Genomic DNA, 17,079 nt, shown 5'->3' with positions numbered 1-17,079 from the left:
TGATTTGCAGTGCAGCATTCAAATGTTGGCATTGGTTGAGAATGTAAAAGTACAAAATGATGTGCAAAGCACTATTCCGATCCTTGTGTTGAGTGTTAATTATTCAGGCACTCACATGTGTAGGGACCCCATTGAAAGTGTAAGAAATAATTATCTAATAGATTCTTGTGTTGTTTCTTGGCATGTAACACGGTCACCTAATTAGAGGATATAAATGAAATCTTTGTAATGACCTAAATTGATGGAGAGATTAGAGGGCACAAAATTTGAAATACCATGAAACTTGTGGAGCGGCTACTTAGAGATATTTCTGTTACCTATTCGTTTTAGTGACGTAACACGTTTAACGTCGACTCACATCTAAATTTAAAAACAAAAATATACTATAACCATTTGGATCTTATTTAGGATTTACAATTTTGGAAACAAACACAGTTATAAACAGAGAGATATTTTTTTAACCGACTTGGTTTCCTAACTCGGGAATAGAGAGATTAAAAAACATCACGGAGTCTTGTCTCTATGTTTATTAGTAATGGATGACGCGATACGTTAACGTCACCAAGAGGAGTTCTTTCGTTTGTTTGATATTCGGGGTTTTGGCGGAAACGGCCAGGATACAGGCGGCTGTACTTGGCTTAGCCGTGTTTTCAGATGACGGTGTCCCCACACTAACAACTATACTGATAGGTAAGAGAACGCAAGCACTTTTTGGGTTAAGGTTTTTGGTCCTCGTTTGAAGTGAGAATACTTAATAATGATTAACAATGTTTGAATAACGCACGTTGTGACGGATGTGGTAACGGCTGGTCAGCCACCATTGTGATCAAGTAGTATTACTCTATGTGGTTTCGGTTTAAATTTGGAGTTAACACGTTTATATAACAGTGAGTTTTGGCCCCTTAGAGGTTTACGGATGTTCTTGGTGACTTATCCAGATCTTAATGAGCTTTGTACTTGGTACGGGTACTCACGGAGGGTTAATTTTGATTTTTACAGCCCACTGTTGGAATTGACGTAGCACGAGAAAACAGGATTTTGACAATTTTGCTTTATCACCGTCGAATTAAGAACCCTGTGTGGTCTGGAATTAGCACCACATTTCAAGTAGGTGACTGTCCTGAATAATTAGCACAGTTATGGATGTAACTTGACTCCATATGAAGTGTTTCTGATACGTTTTTTATTTCACTTCTTTCCACATTTCATCTATTTTCAGGAGTATGATAAAACGAGGATTTTAGGTAAACTTGAATAGCATTGGTAAACTATGTTTGTGGGAGTCACCACGGGTTTGCATGTTTAACGTTAAGGACAGTTGATTGTGGTTTAGGGACTCTTCAGATCACTCACTGTTTATGCGGAGCACGAGATTATAATCTGTGGTTTTGCGATTGGTTTTCTTTTCTCTCTCCATCCTTTTGGGGTCATAGTCTCAAAACGCTTAGCTCTTACAATGTATTCACCATTCCACTCACTGGTTATGGGAGTTTTATAAATGAAATGCTTTATATAATTTATGGAATTTCTCTCCTCTTTTTACCTTTAAACTATTCATGATAGAAACCCTTATATTGGGAACTTTGATTCCATGTACTGGCCTTTTATATATGTTTTTCACTTGCACAGCCTTGAGGAAGTCGTGGGACTACAATCCTTATACGACGAAACTGTGTTGGCTGTGGAGTTTTTTTATGAAGGCTTCTTGAATAAAAGAATAAGAAGAAGACGGTGACTCACGAATCTTCGATACACTTGGCTTGCTGTGATTTGTGTTAACTAATATAAACCTTAAAGTTTTCATATTTACGTGTGCTGGGGATTAAGAATAATTTGTGCTAGCTTTGCTTCCCTTTGTAGAGTTTGTGGTTCTCTACACCTTTCAGCACCGTCATATAAGTAGATAACAGGAAACTAGTGTGTGAATCTTTTCGTGGCGCCTATATACCTACGACTAATACCACGTGGCTATTTGTTAACTAATAGATTCTGGGACATGCATCACATTCCTTTCCTCTGACCTGTATATTGCTTGCTAGAGAAGGACGCTGTTATGCACGAATTATATGTCAAAACTTAATTTTATTAAGGGTCAAAGAGAGATCTAGAAAGATTTTTTAGAAATGTATGTACATTTTAGAGATTCCATGATTTATGGTTGTTTGTGGCGTTCATAAAAAGGACTTTTTGGTGTGGCTCTTTAAAGGAATGCTAGGTATGGTGATGTTGGTTGGTAGAAAGCAGTAACTTATCTACTAGGTAGTTTACTAGTGGAGTCCTTGAAGGTATTTGGTCCAATCCTGCAAGACAAAGTTGCAGGTTTACTATTGACTGAGGCATCAAGTTTCAATACTCATGTTAGTGTTGGTTCTCTTGATGAAATAATTGACATGCATAAGCAAGTTTTGTTCGGAATATTTAGGGGAAATGGATGGGTTTCAACAAGAAATTAAAGTGAAGGAAGATGCAAACCCCAGTATATACAAAATGGGGAGTGTTCCTAATGTCAGAGAAAATGTTACTGGCGTGTTAATCAAGCTAGAATCTGAAGGGGTAATTGAAGCAGTTGACGGTTTTCCCATTGTGATAGCTATGAAACGAAAATATGTATTGAGGGTATGTGTTGATTTATATTGTTTAAACCAATTGATCTGGATTATTGCACATCTACTCCAAAAGACTGGCAAATTGATAACCACTTTGGATGGTGCATGTTATTTTTCTAACTTTGATTTATGCTCTCAAGTGGTTTTGTCCCCTGCATCTCACCCCTTACCTTCCTTTGTCAATCCTAAGGGTGTCTTTCAGTACAAAATGATGCCATTTGGTTTGTTATCAGCGGTGGCTGTTTTCCAACGCAATGTTGCCCAATTATTTTAAGGATTGAAAAGTGCTGTGGTCTTCTTCAACGTCTTTCTTGTTTTGATAAGGATTTGCAGCAACAAATTCTTTTTTGCAGATCTCTCACAATTACAGGTTGACATTTTGTTTAAACTATTGTTTTTATGTGCAAATCGAGTATGTGAGTATAGCCGGATTAGTAACAAAGCTGTGGCAAAACAATTTTGTACTTGAAGAAATACCAAGGACAAACAATCGCAATTACATTTCTAGGGGAACTCTTTGTACGTGAAGCGCTTCCAAGAGTAATTGTGGGGGATTGTGAGGTCAGTTTACTTCAGAAGAAATTATGACATTTTTAAGGGATATTTGCATGGGACGATCAGTTTGTGTCATCTGCAGTGGAACAGCTAAAAGTATCAGACGGGCTCAAGCAGTATGATTGCCTGTCTTTGATATAATAAGGAAAATTATGTGGTCCTATCATTTGACTCCACATTACAAGCAGGCATTACACCCATTGAAGCACTGAAAGGACATAAAAGGAGTGGGCTTTGGGAACCTTGCTGGCTAACCAAGCATGTAGATGAAATGTAAAGAAAGAACTGTTACAGATAGAGGAAGAGAAAAGTAATTGTGAGTTAAATCTCATTATGAAGCGCACTAGTGTGTGAAGCAATGGGTCTTGTCAGTCTAGGGGCATGGAAGATAACAAGTTGCCTGGCGGAGTGAGAAAAGGGGATTCCAAGGTCGAACATGAGGAAAAAGTGCTGGATATGTTCAGGTCAACTGTCTATCAGTCAGGGGGTAAAGAGATGGAATAAGGGCAGGGTAGACATAAACAAGACTCCGAGTAACAAAAGAAAGGGCATTAACAAGGTTGAGGTCTATCCTTATGATGTGTGCAGTCATTTGTGCGATGTTTGCAAACGGTGGTCTATCCATGTAAAAAGACATCCAACATGGTTACAAACCCTTGCCTGATTTTTGCCTCACTGTCTCTGCTCTTGTCTGAGAGTCTAGATGTTGTATTTGCTCTTGGTTTCATTTCATATGCAACATGTATTTTTACTTAATTTGTGTCTGTTGCTCACTCTTTTCTCTGGGAGTTCTCATGGATGCGCTACTTATTGTTGTGTACGATAAAAAAAAATCCTTGGATTTATTGTGTTTTTTCAATTTTTATAATTTCATGTGTGGAAAACTATAAATTGATTTCGATTATGTTGATTATATATTTATTTTTATATAATTTTAAAAGAGTGCCCTCTTTTTAAAATGTTGTAATACGTTTTCATTCTCTGTGAACTGATTGTGTCCACCTGATATTCTTGTCGAATGGTGAGGTGAATGTTGTGTTCCTGCCTCTATCCTAGCGAGTAGGCACCAAGAGGAAATTTCTATTTTTACTTATTGTTGTGTGCAACAGTGTTTCTTATTGGTTTGGTTCCTTGTGAAGTGTCACGAGCCTTGGGTTGTGTAGAATGTTACCGTCAGGATCGGAGAGTTCTGGAAGACTGTTGCAGGGTGTTGGCCGTGGTCGGATTCAAGTACTTGTCTTCGCCTACCATGTCCTGTATCCTTTCATCAGATGTTTTTTTACTTTTATGCAATTTGTATTTTTTCAGTGCACAGGTGCAATGTGTTGTTTATTTGCTTTATTTTGTTTATTGTTATAGGCGAGCCATACGAACTGCATTCAAAAGCAAAGAACGATCAGCTATTTTAACAACTCATTATATGGAGGAGGCAGATGCAGTGTGTGATCGAGTAGCTATCATGGTGTCTGGGCAATTAAGGTGAGAGTAAACCGACATTGCATAAGGTGTATTTATATAAAAACTACCGCATAGAAATTATGTTATTGTCATTATTTATGTGGTAAATTAGTTTACATCCAAAGCAGTATGTAGATATAATTAAGTAAAAATTGTTTATAAGGGCGACTACAAACGGACTAGCGTGGAGTGGACGGGTGTCTTTAAGAGTGTTTATATGCTACCAAACTACATTTCTCTGACACAATTTTTTTTACCGCGATACAATAATGAAAGTGGATCAGTTGAAGTGATTAGAAATTTAAGAAAATTCATTTTAGAACTAAAATGCAGCTTTAAAGGCCGGACTCTTGCTGTCTATCTATCTGAATCGCGCAGGTATAATGCACCATCCCTAGTTACCAGAGAAATAATTTGATTCATAATGGAAGAGGAGGAACGTGAGTACTGAAATTGTTCAGTTTTTACAGTTTGCATTGTAAGGTAACCTACCCATTTAATCATCGCTCGCTTATACCCAACACTCCCCCAATGTGCAAGGCTTGGTCACCACAGCTAATGGCCAGTGGCCCCAAGAAGCACATCTGTTGTTTTACTGCATCTACTACATCACTAAACTGAATATCTCTGTAGTTGAACAGCAGCTGCAAAGAACTCTGTAACCACTGCTCTTCCTTTTCATTGCCTACTCACTGATAGTGCATGTTTTCTGTCCATGCAGCACAGCATCACTTCAGTCTACATTGCTGCAGGCTATTGACGACTGTGAGTGGGAACAGATTTGCACTTTGCTGCTCTGCCATTTAAACTGTGCCATTGTAGAAGTCCTGGTTACAGTGTTGGATCGAGGGGCATTTGTAAAGTTGATAATTTTAAATACCCTATAAAATATATATTGCCGTTCAAGTTATACGACAGGGTTATCAACATTAAGCAGATTCTAATGAAATGATACTCACCAACACTTAACCATCATTTTAATAACTTATCTATTTTACCTGCAAGAGTGTAATAGATAGTGTGAAATATACACAAGGTTGCACGTTGTAGAAAAGAAGCTTACACGCTTTTGGAATAAAAGATGTTCCACATTTATTCAGAGCACCTCTTTCCATAAAGGTATACAGAACAGTATATTACATTTCATTTATATTATGGGCATGCCACGCTATGAGTTACTTTAAGATTCAGTACGCAGGATCTTAAAATGAGATGCAACACGTTTGGAGTTCTTCTAGAATCTGAGTACCTTCTTGTTATGTTACATTATAATGTATTGCACATTTTTAGACAAACTATCACCTGGAAAGGTACTCCGGCGCTCCGTAGGTCTGAGTCTAGCAAAACCTGCAATCTAGTGGGACTACTCAAAAAGCCAAGTCTTCAGCTTCTTTCAGAATTCAAGAAGAGAGGAGGAGGCTCTTATCTGTTGTTCCATGCTTTCGGAGTGATGTAGGAGAAGGCTCAACTGCCGGATCTGGTTTTCCGTACCCGTGGGATGTGTGCAAGTAGGAGTCCGGATGAGCTGAGGTGTCTGGAAGGTTTGCAAAAGTAGATGCGATTGTTGAGGAATACTGGTGGGGTGATATATAGTACCTTTTAATTGTGAGTGAGGAGTTTGAATTGTGCTCTTTGTGTATGGGGAGCCAGTGGACCTCTTTCAGATGTGCTGGGATGTGAGTGCTGTGTTGGAGGTTGAGAGTGATTCTGGCCACTGTGTTCTGAATGGTCTGCAGCCTTTCATTGAGTTTTTTGTTTATCCTGGCATGAAGGTTGTTCCCATAGTCCAGCTTGCTTATGACCCGGGTGTGCATGACAGTTTTCGGGGGCTCACTGGGGGACATTTGAAAGGCTTCCTCAGCATCTTCAGAATATAGAAGCATGAGGCGGTTACAGCATTGATTTAGGCAGCCATGTCTAGTTTGCTGTCAATGATGATCCCGAGGTTCTTGTCGTGGGTGTTGGTCCTAGCTCTGGTGGGCACCAGGTAGATTCCCAGCTGAAGTTCTCTTCTCGAAGATCACAATTTCGGTCCAGTCGCTTTTCAGCTTTATTCAAATGGTCTTCATTCAGTGGGTAATTTCAGTCATGCAGGCATTGTACTTGATGTGGATACTGGATGTCTTGTCTGTGAGGGAAAGAATGAGCTGCATGTTGTCAGCGAAGGAGAGGATGTTGATGTCGTGAGAGTGGATGATGCTGCCTAGAGGGATCAATATGTGCGGTAAAGAGGGTCAGGCTCAAGCAAAATCCTTGCAGAGTTCCCCAGATGAGGTTGTGGGTGTCAGAGGTGTATAGTGCTGACTGTGTTCTTTCAGTCAGGACAGAGCAGATCTATCAGAGTGTGTATCCTTGGATTCCTATGTCATGTAGGCGTTGAAAGAAGATGGGGTAGGAGACCCTGTCAAAAGCTGCAGGGAGGTACAGGAGGATGAGGGCCTCTGTGTCTCCTCCATCCAGAGTCATGCAGCTGTCATCCGTGATGGCGATGATGGCATTTTATGTGCTGTGGTTGGGTCTGATAACCAGACTGAGTGGCGTTGAGGACAGTAGCGGCCAGCATGGATCCGGAGTGGCAGTGCGGGCGGGGGGTCAGGATGTAAAAAGAAATAAAGTACCTCCTTGCCGCTCTACCTCTCTCTTCCACGTCTCAGTCTCTCCTCTACAGGGCCGGAACAGGAAGCAGACAGGCTCCCTCCCCTAAGCCAATCACTACGCTGCAATCAGCATTGTTATTGGTCTGAGTGCTGTGGTTCGGCGCTCAGCCAGGGAATGGGAGCCTGAGCATGTTCTCCACGCAGGCTGTAATGCAGTCTGCATGGAGAACATGCAAAGTGCACATGACTGTTTGGCCGTCCCTTTTGGTATCTGGAAGGTTTGTAAAAGTAGGTGCGATTGTTGAGGAATACTGGTGGGGTGTTATATAGTACCTTTTAATTGTGAGTGAGGAGTTTGAATTGTGCTCTTTGTGTATGGGGAGCCAGTGGACCTCTTTCAGATGAGACTTTTGGACCGGCCAAACAGTCATATGCACTTAAGAATGGGCAAACCACTCCTCCCCTGCTCTGAGAGCATAGCAGACCCGCCCACCCTGCAAAGCTGCATAGCAGGAACAAACACAATGATAATAACCTCAAGTTATTATCATTGTATTTGTTCTTTCTATCACTGCTTTGCAGCAGTGGGGCGATGCTCCTCCACCTCAGCGGAGTCACCGGCACTGGTTGAGGAGTTGGTGGTTGTTGAGGTATTCGGTGAGGTGTCTCTTCATTATTGTCTCCAAAACCTTGGTCGGGTATGATAGCAGGAAGATTGGTCTGTGGTTGGCAAGCTTTTGAAGGGTCCCCAGAGGGATTATTCATCAGTAGCATGACAGATGCATGTTTCCAAGCATCTGGGAAGGTCATGGAAGAAGTGAAGGTGTTCAGAATGGGTGTGATCTTGGCACTGATGCATTGCAGTCTTCTGGAGTAGGCGTGACTGGGACTAATACTTACTTGCGCTGCAGTGTGGAGCCCTGTGTGCGGTTTCTCAGCCTTTCAGGACGCAAATCGAACTCACCAGCTTGTCCTTGCCTGTGTCTCCCTCCCGCCGCCGCGTTTGCCAACCCCGCGGCCGCGGTCAGGAGGGGGACCACATCTCCCAGGCACACCTGATGTCAAGGGCGGAAGTTCCCGCCCACTACCCGCGCCTGGAGGCGCTACATAAACCACCTCATCCTCGATGGAGCGGGGGACTAATACTTACTTGCGATGCAGTGTGGAGCCCTGTGTGCGGTTTCTCAGCCTTTCAGGACGCAAATCGAACTCACCAGCTTGTCCTTGCCTGTGTCTCCCTCCCGCCGCCGCGTTTGCCAACCCCGCGGCCGTGGTCAGGAGGGGGACCACATCTCCCAGGCACACCTGCTGTCAAGGGCGGAAGTTCCCGCCCACTACCCGCGCCTGGAGGCGCTACATAAACCACCTCATCCTCCGCTTCGCGGGTCCGCGTGCGTGCGGCGCCGGGCTAAGCCCGGGCAAAGGGCGGGCTGTCTGTGGCCGTCCGGGGCAGGAGGAGGCCGGGCTGGGCCCCTACTCTTGGTCCTGCTATTCGGAACTAAAAGCGTAAGATTCTTGCTTAACTGTTATATTCCATTCAAGCACCTAGTATCTGTTAGGCTGTACTACATTTTTTCCCATCGAGTGTGAGTACTGTATTGAGACTTACGGCCCCTTGAGCAGCCCAAGCATATATTATCTTAATGATGTCGTCCCGTAATTCCCAAAGCAGACCCTCATTATTAGGAGGGTCAGTAAGAGGAACTTTGGACAACTTCATTATAAGGGCTACTTCAGTACTTGAGAAAGAAATTGCCTTGGTGGAGCGGCGCTTATCGGCTGATCATTTATTAAATAAACGTTCTTCAATCGGATCAATCCAGTTGGTTATTTCACCGGAGACTGCACCACCATTGTCTTGTTTGGTGAACAATCCAACGAACGACGCCAGTATTCCCTCACCTATGCAAGATACCAGCCTTTTGGCAAAAACTTATAACGACTCGATAGGGCTTGTTTATAATTTATCCTCTGACACATCCTCAGACCTTATTATCCCAGAGAGACAGACTCCTAGTGACGATATTGTAACTGCTCAGGCGAAGAAGAGCAAAGAAACCACCACTGCAGGCCCCCCACCAAAAAAAAGGAAGAGGGGAGGGGAAAAAAAAAATAACAAACATAATATTAGTAGTAGTAATAAAAGTAAATTAGTGAAAGCTACCAAGATGCCTGTTTCTTTAGATGTCCCAAAGGCCCAGGGGGGCGAAACTTATTCGGACCTTCACTTTTTTGACCCATTAATTAATGAGTTAATGGGACGTCTGGAGATACTTGTTAGATCACTCCTACTTCCACTTTTTGAAAGAATGAAGGGAGTGTCTGACCAACTTGGGTCACAGGAGAAGTCGATTTTAAGTAACTCCGATCAAATAAAAGTTCTATCTACCAATAGAGCGACACATCTAAATAGCTCTATACAAGTAAAACCTTCTTTATTGATTGATGATAGACAGAGTAAGCCAGTGGCTGTTAAAAGTTTATCCCCCCCATTGAGTTAAAAAAACCTGATACCCCAATTGAAGGATGACATCGAGCTAGAAAGTGGGCAGACAAATCCCAGTGCGCAAATCCATGGGTCTGACTTGCCTAGACGAAATGAAATTGCATCTATTGTACTGGGTAAGTCTGACGGCGCAAACAGGCAACATATAGATTTGCCCCCGGAGGCGGTCCCATATGTTGTGGTTTTAGTAGGAGTCCCAATACTAGAAAAAGGGAAAAAAGAAGGATACTATTATTTAAAGAACAAGGTTGTACACTGGTTGGGTCAGAACAGACCCTTACCCCCTAATATTGATGGGGAAATTTTAAACATACGCAGACTTGGCTGGGTTGGTTCCCGGCCGAAGGAAACACAAGGGGATTTGATTATTGTTAATTTTAGAGATCGCAGGGCAACAACGCATATAATAAACTGGTTTCAAGGGCAAGGCCAGAGTGTTATTAGAACTTATGATCTGACCTATTTTTATCCCCAGACACTATTGAGGAACCCAATACAGCCTAGAACCCATCCCCGGCACCAACTTGGGGGCTTTAATTTTAATATTCCTATTTTCAATCGTTTCTCAACTCTTCGAGGGCTGGAGGACATAGATTGACTCCCTACTGGGGGAAAAAAACGGGATCCTCAAGGGTTTGGTGACAGGGAATCCGAGAACAGTGATTCTCTGTTTCCCTGCCCAAATCCTATTATAGTTCACAATAAGAACGTACAACAACAGGATCAAAGCACCGTCCCTCAATGGGTGGACGAAGTGTTGGAATCCCCCCCATCACCTATCATTATGACTGGCTATAATCGGGAGATCACTAAGTCAAAAATTGAGGTTGTATTTTGGAACGTAGCTGGACAACGCTCCAAACTAGGGAATGATGTCTGGACTAATTTTATTCTAAATTTTAATATTCTGTGTTTACAGGAGACATGGCTGACAACAGAGATTCATGTAGATGGGTACAAACCCTATTTTGCACCTGCTCAACCTTCTAAGTCTGGTAGGGCTAAGGGAGGCTTAACTATTTACATTTCAAACTTGATTAATATAGATGAGATGAGGGTTATAAAACTTGACCCTAATTTTCAGATTCTTAGCTTTCGTATAAACATGAAGGACACTTTCCTGTTGGTAAATGTTTATAACAATCTTCCCGAGATAGAAGCAGTAAACTTAGTAAATTCTATCTGTTCCTTAATATCATCTATTATACGGAAAATAGCTAGGGAGGTAACTACCATTTGGGGTGGTGATTTTAATCAGACTTCTTGTCAAGTAATTAATCAACTCATATGTGGCATTTATGATGAGAGCGATAACCCTATCCCCCATTTTAGCCACACGAGATTAGGTAGCTCCCTAAATGAAACTATGTTCAATCTAGACCTAGGAATTGGCAATAATTTAGTCAATTCGAACATGGCGATGGCTCCTACCTTTCATGGGAGAAGTTTTCATTCCACCATTGATTTTATTCTGATGTCAAATGGACTAATAAGAAGAGATAGTTCTTTCCATTTACACCAGAATGTTTTGAGTGATCACTATCCTCTGAGCATCACTATCCAACTCTATCATAGGTCCAACCCAAATATCCCTAGCTTATTGGATCAAAATGATCTAGTATTAGACAGATTTAATGGCTACTCTCTTAAGTGGGCTCTTGTTGATCCTGTTGAAATTCTTAAAACTGTGGTAACCAATGTACATTCGTCCATTCAGAAATGTTTAGATTTGGCCACTACAGATGCTGATGTTATCACCAATTTTGGCACATTGATTAAGGCCATAAATGAAGCCCTAACGGTGAAAAAGAATAATACACAAAGGAAAAGACAGGGCTGGTTTAACCACAGGTGTACTGTAGCCTATTCAAATTTAAAATCTGCTTTACGCATGACAATTAGGGTTCCCGTCGAAATCTCTAAACTAAGGAGGGCATATAACTCTGCTATAAAAGAAAGAAAATCGGAGTTAAAACAACAACTCTGGGACCAATTGCACAAGAGTTGTTTATATAAAAAATAGTGCTGCATTTTGGAAAGTGGTAAAATCACCTTTTTTAGTTGATAACGGTGACTCCCCCAAAATAGAGGTCGCCATTGACGAAAAAGACTGGGTAGAGCACTTTTCAAAACATTTTATGAACAACCCAGTATCTTCTAACAAAATCAATGACGATTCTTGCTATCAACGGTCTTCCCCGTTTCCCATTGACCTGGCCATTTCACTAGACCAGGTCACTCGGGCTTTAAGTGCAAGTAAGAAAGGGAAGGCCCCGGGCCCCAACGGAGTCCCAATAGACTTTTTCAAAATTTACACCGATCTCTGGATCCCTTTTTTGACCAGGGTCTTTAATGCATTGTGCATTTTGGGTCTCCCGGAATCCTGGAAAAAATCCATACTGGTCCCGATTTTTAAGAAAGGGGACCGAAGCTTAGTATCCTGCTATCGCCCTATTTCCCTAATGGATTCCTTGGGGAAAACGATGGGTCGGATAATTCTCGGCCGTTTGCAGGAGTGGGCGGAGGATAGCAGTATTTTATCTGATTTACAATATGGGTTTCGTGAGGGTCTGGGGACCATTGACCAAGCCTTAAATCTATCACTTTTGATGGATAAATATGTAAATGTTAAGGCTGGAGCTCTCTACATGGTCTATGTCGACCTATCTGCCGCATTCGATTGCGTCACTCACGCTAAACTCTGGTCTGTTCTGTTAGAGATGGGGGTGGAGCAGAGCGTAGTTACCTTTGTGAGGGAACTATACACAAACGCGACTGCCAGGGTGAGGTTTGGGACCAGTGGAGAACTCACTGCGTCGTTCGGTGTGGAGAGGGGCGTTAGACAAGGATGTGTCCTGGCTCTCTTTCTCTTCACCCTTTATACCAACGGATTGGAGAGGGAGATGTTGAGAGGGGCTCAGGACCTCCCTATGGTAGGCAACCGTCTAATACCGGCCCTTCTCTACGCGGACGACGCAGTGATACTGGCCCACACCCCAAATGAATTGCAAAGGGCGTTAAGCAGGTATTCATCCTTTATGGCCAATCTGGATCTCAAGGTCAATATTGGTAAAACCTTTGTTATGAAGGCTGGGGTTGGCAATAAAAATAAAACTAGGGCTATTTACCTGAATAGCGTAATGATTGACCAGAAATTAAGCTGGGAAGCGGCAGTCGATTTGAGGAAACTCCAATTTACGAGAACTACCACAGCCCTTGTAAATTTTTCTAGGAAACTAGGTAAAAAAGCACCCGCGTAAATGGTTAAAATTTACAAAGCTAAATGCATTACAGTGGTTCTGTATGGAGCGGGTGTGTGGGGCCACGCAGCTTTGGACTCTATCCAGGGGATAGAAAACACCTTTTTGAGGTATCTTCTTGCATTACCAAGGAGCTCCGCAAACTTTTCTTGCCACTTGGAACTGGGACTTCCTTATGTGGCGGACCTGGCGAGAATACAGCCACTTTTATTGTGGCATCGAATTTGGTCGTCGGACAAAACAGTCTTCTCACAAACAATCATTCAAGAATGTAAAGCTCTGGAAAATGCACTCAAATCTAGGTGGTTATCCTATGTTAAAAGATTTTTAACTGACTTAGGGTTCGTAAAATATTACCACGATCCCCTTTTAATTCGGGAGATACCGAGGAAGGCCTTTCAGAAACTCTGTCTAAACCACCTCGAAGAACTGCGACTTACCTCTGAGGTCATGAAACAATCAGTTCGACACAGCTTGACTGTTCAGACGGTATTTGGGATGCAGCCTTACCTAACCTATAGTATTACTGCTTATGAATTGTTTCTCTTGGTTAGGTTTAGGCTGAATTTTTTCCACCGTTTAGTTGTCTTTCCGTTGAGAAATAACTGGGCTAAAAAACTACCCCCTTTTCCTTGTGATGGGATTTCTACCCAATCCACAATGCATACCATCCTTTTTTGTAAATATTACACGGAACAACGGAAAAAATTACTGATCCCATTATTAAAACGAATGGGTTTTTGAACCTGTCGTCCAGCTTTCCTTTTTTTACAGTTATTGGATGGGGAGGGGCTGGTTTACATTGTTTCTAATTTTCTGCAGTATATCATGCGCCATAGAACGAATTTAGGATGATTCTGAATCGGTTTAAATGACTAGGATGGGTAGACGATGGGATCTGAGTTTTTTTAATTTACATCTATTTTCATGATCCATTTTATTATTTAATGGCTGTTAAAATTATATTGCTGCTCATTATCCGGTTATTTTATATGCATTGTCACTTTAGCCATGATAAAATTCCGGTGATCAACTCTAATGAATTTTATAATGATGGCACATTTTTATGAGATGTTTTAACACTGTATTTGCATCTGCATCTTTTATGACCTGTCTTCGGAAGGTCGAATAAAGACATTTTGATTTTGATTTGACTGGGACAGGGGTCTGATGGGGCCCAGGAGTGGATGCGCTTCATGGTGGCAGCAGGTTCTTCTTGGGTGATGACCGGTCATGTGGTTAGCTTTGATTCTCTTGATAAGATTGGGATGTGTTTGGCAAGGTCTGTTGGGTCTGGTTGTGGATTGAAGTTGCCATAAATGGCAGTGATTTTTGTTGCTGGAGAATTGAAAGAGGTTGTTCCAGAGGTCCTGCGAGGGGGTGATTGAGTGGATGTGGCCCTTGGTGAGGTAAAATCCTTCAGAGTGGGGAAGATTTCTTTGCTTCATTTGGTGGTGGCATCCATGAGTATGCCAGAGTGGCGGGTTTCGGTGTTCCGGGTCAATTGATTGTAGCGTGTCAGGGCTAATTTGAATGTGCTCCTGTCTGCATTGCCCTGGCTCTTTCTCCATTTGCGCTCCAGCTGTTTGCATTGGTATTCATCAGTCTGAGTTCCTCCCTGTACCTACTGGCCTGGGGTTTATATGTTGTTTTATTGCTGTTTTTCAGGGGGGTAGTGAGTTGACACAGAAGGTGATCCAATTGTTTAAATTCTTGATGGCTTTGGGGAGGCTGTTGCTATGTTTGTGTTGCTGGGTGTTGAAAGCGGTGTTCTAGTCCTAGTCAGTGATGCTGTTCTAGTTTTGGCAGGCTGCTGGTAGTGATGTGTGTGCGATAAACCTAGACTTGGATTCTGAACTTGATATAGGCATTGTCTGTCCTGGAGACTGGTGTGGGTTTAGCCATTCAGAAGGTGTTGAGAGGTGGTGAAAATAGGGTCCAAGAGATGTATGTATGTATGTATTTAATACTTATAAAGCGCACTGTAACCCTACGGGCATCCTGACGCTGAGACACGATAAAAGATAGATAGGGACAGGTGGCATAGGTTACACTCTGGGGAAAATCCAGATCTTAACTTTCTTCCGAAACAGCAATAAATCCTGTATCTGCCTCAATTCCAAGGGAAGACTGTTCCATAGCCGAGCGGCTGCCACACCAAACGCTCTCCCCCCCAGTGTGGTTTTCTTGATCCTAGGGACAGTTGCCAGACTTGCTGCCGAGGAGCGCGAGCTTCGTGCAGGGGGATACCAGCCAAACCTGCCTTGAAGGGGTTTGGGTCCAAATCCGTGAAGCGCTTTAAAAGCAATGCACAAGGACTTAAACAGTATCCTTTAGCTGACAGGGAGCCAATGCAACTCAGCAAGTGCCTGGGATGTTGAAGATCCACGAGCTCTCATTAGGACAAGCTTTGCTGCTGCCGCCTGGATACTCTGGAGCCGCGAGATCAGATACTTGAGGGGTCTCCAGTAACAAAGCATTGCAGTGATCCAGGCGGCTAAGGACCACACTCCTAACCACTATGCCTCTGGCTTGAGGAGGTAACAAAGGTAGTGCCTTCCGGAGTCCTTTAAGGAGCATATAGCAATTCCTGACTACTTTGTTCACATGTGATTCCAGGTTAAGCTTGTCATTGAAGCTAACCCCCAGGTTGCGTACCGTACTCACAGGTACTAAAGGTGCATCCGTGGGGATAGGCCAGAAGTCAGAGGATAACGCTGTCGGCACTCTGCCAACCCGAAAATCTCAGTTTTATCACTGTTGAATTGTAATGCATTGTTTCTCAGCCACAATACCATATCCTGCATACACTCGTGAAAGGCCTCTTGAGAATCCGCATGGTCACCTTCCAGGGATACTATCAGTTGGGTGTCATCAGCATAATTAACTACACCTTTATTGTGAGCTTTGATGACATCCATGAGCGGCCACATATAAACATTAAATAGGATCGGGCTAATTGAGGACCCCTGAGGAACCCCATCCTCATTATTAGTGAAGTCTGATTGAAAGGGAGGTAGGGCAACAGCCTGCCGTCTGCCCGCCAGATAGGACTGGAACCACTGCAAAGCCATATTTGCCAGCCCCGCTTCTTCCAATCTTGACAGCAGGGTGGCATGGTTAACCGTATCGAAGGCGGCGGACAGGTCTAACAGAATCAAACTGTTCTTCCCCCAGCTTCTTACCTGTCCAGCAACATGGGTAGATTCCTTTACTCGTGTGAGGCCCAGGTTTACCAGGTCTTCAATGAGGGCTTGTGAGTTTGGGAAAGTTCAGTCCTCCAATTAGGATGTAATTATTGTGTTGAGAAGGAATAGTGTGAGGAAGTCCATTATGGTATCTGTGAAGTTGGTGCATGGTCCTGGTGTTCTATAGATAAGAGTGCTACTGAGGTTGAAATAGAGTGTGTGACTTAGAGCTTAAACAGCAGGTGTTTCATGTTGGAGGATTATTTGTCCATGTCAGTGGTGCAGCTGTTGGCGTTCTTGTGGATGATGGCAATTGCACCTCTGGCTTTTCAAATCTGTTTTGCCTGACGATATTGTAGCTGGGGGATGGCTGTGGCTATGTCAAGTGCCAATGAAGAGTTCAGCCAGGAGTCCATGAGGAAAAGTAGGTCAGGTGCTTTGTCATGCAGCCTGTCCATGATCTCTGTGGCATGTTTGTTGAGTGAGCGGGTGTTGGGAAGCATGCATGCGAGTGGTGAGTGCTGTGTGGGTGGTTGCAGGACTGTGTGATTGTGAGAAGATGGGTTGTAAAGTGCTTTCGGTGCAAGTGCGGTGAGTGTTGGTTGTGGGTAAGGGGATGAAAACTGTGCATAAGAAGGCTCTCTCAGTGTCCAGGCCAGTACGAGAGCAGACAAGTTGCCTTTGTCGCACCCACTGAGTGTGTCTGCTATTAAATAAGTGTGAGGGAGTGATGATGTCACTTCCTATGCAGATGGCTGATCTGAGATCCAGTCGTCACTTCCTGTGCAGATTGATGATCAAAATTGGTCTGCTTCAAATAACTACAGCATTAAGAAAAGTATCACTGGGTACTAAAATGGGTACTAAAATATTTTTGCAGAAAAAAAGGGACTATTCTGTCAACTTGTT

The 17,079-nt window shown here is 42.9% G+C and overlaps 1 protein-coding gene across 1 annotated transcript in view; it reads left to right on the top strand.

Annotated features, from left to right (window-relative positions):
* Positions 1-17,079, top strand: part of LOC146810320 (cholesterol transporter ABCA5-like) — a 1,540,893-nt gene that overhangs the window by 1,308,269 nt on the left and 215,545 nt on the right. Inside the window, exon 35 of the mRNA XM_085617316.1 lies at positions 4,521-4,640. Within this exon, the coding sequence (XP_085473442.1) occupies positions 4,521-4,640 (120 nt within the window). The remainder of the gene's footprint in view (positions 1-4,520; positions 4,641-17,079) is intronic.

Source organism: Triturus cristatus, chromosome 7, assembly GCF_964204655.1.
Source record: "Triturus cristatus chromosome 7, aTriCri1.1, whole genome shotgun sequence".
NCBI lineage: Eukaryota > Metazoa > Chordata > Amphibia > Caudata > Salamandridae > Triturus > Triturus cristatus.
This window is presented reverse-complemented; position numbering and strand designations above follow the sequence as displayed.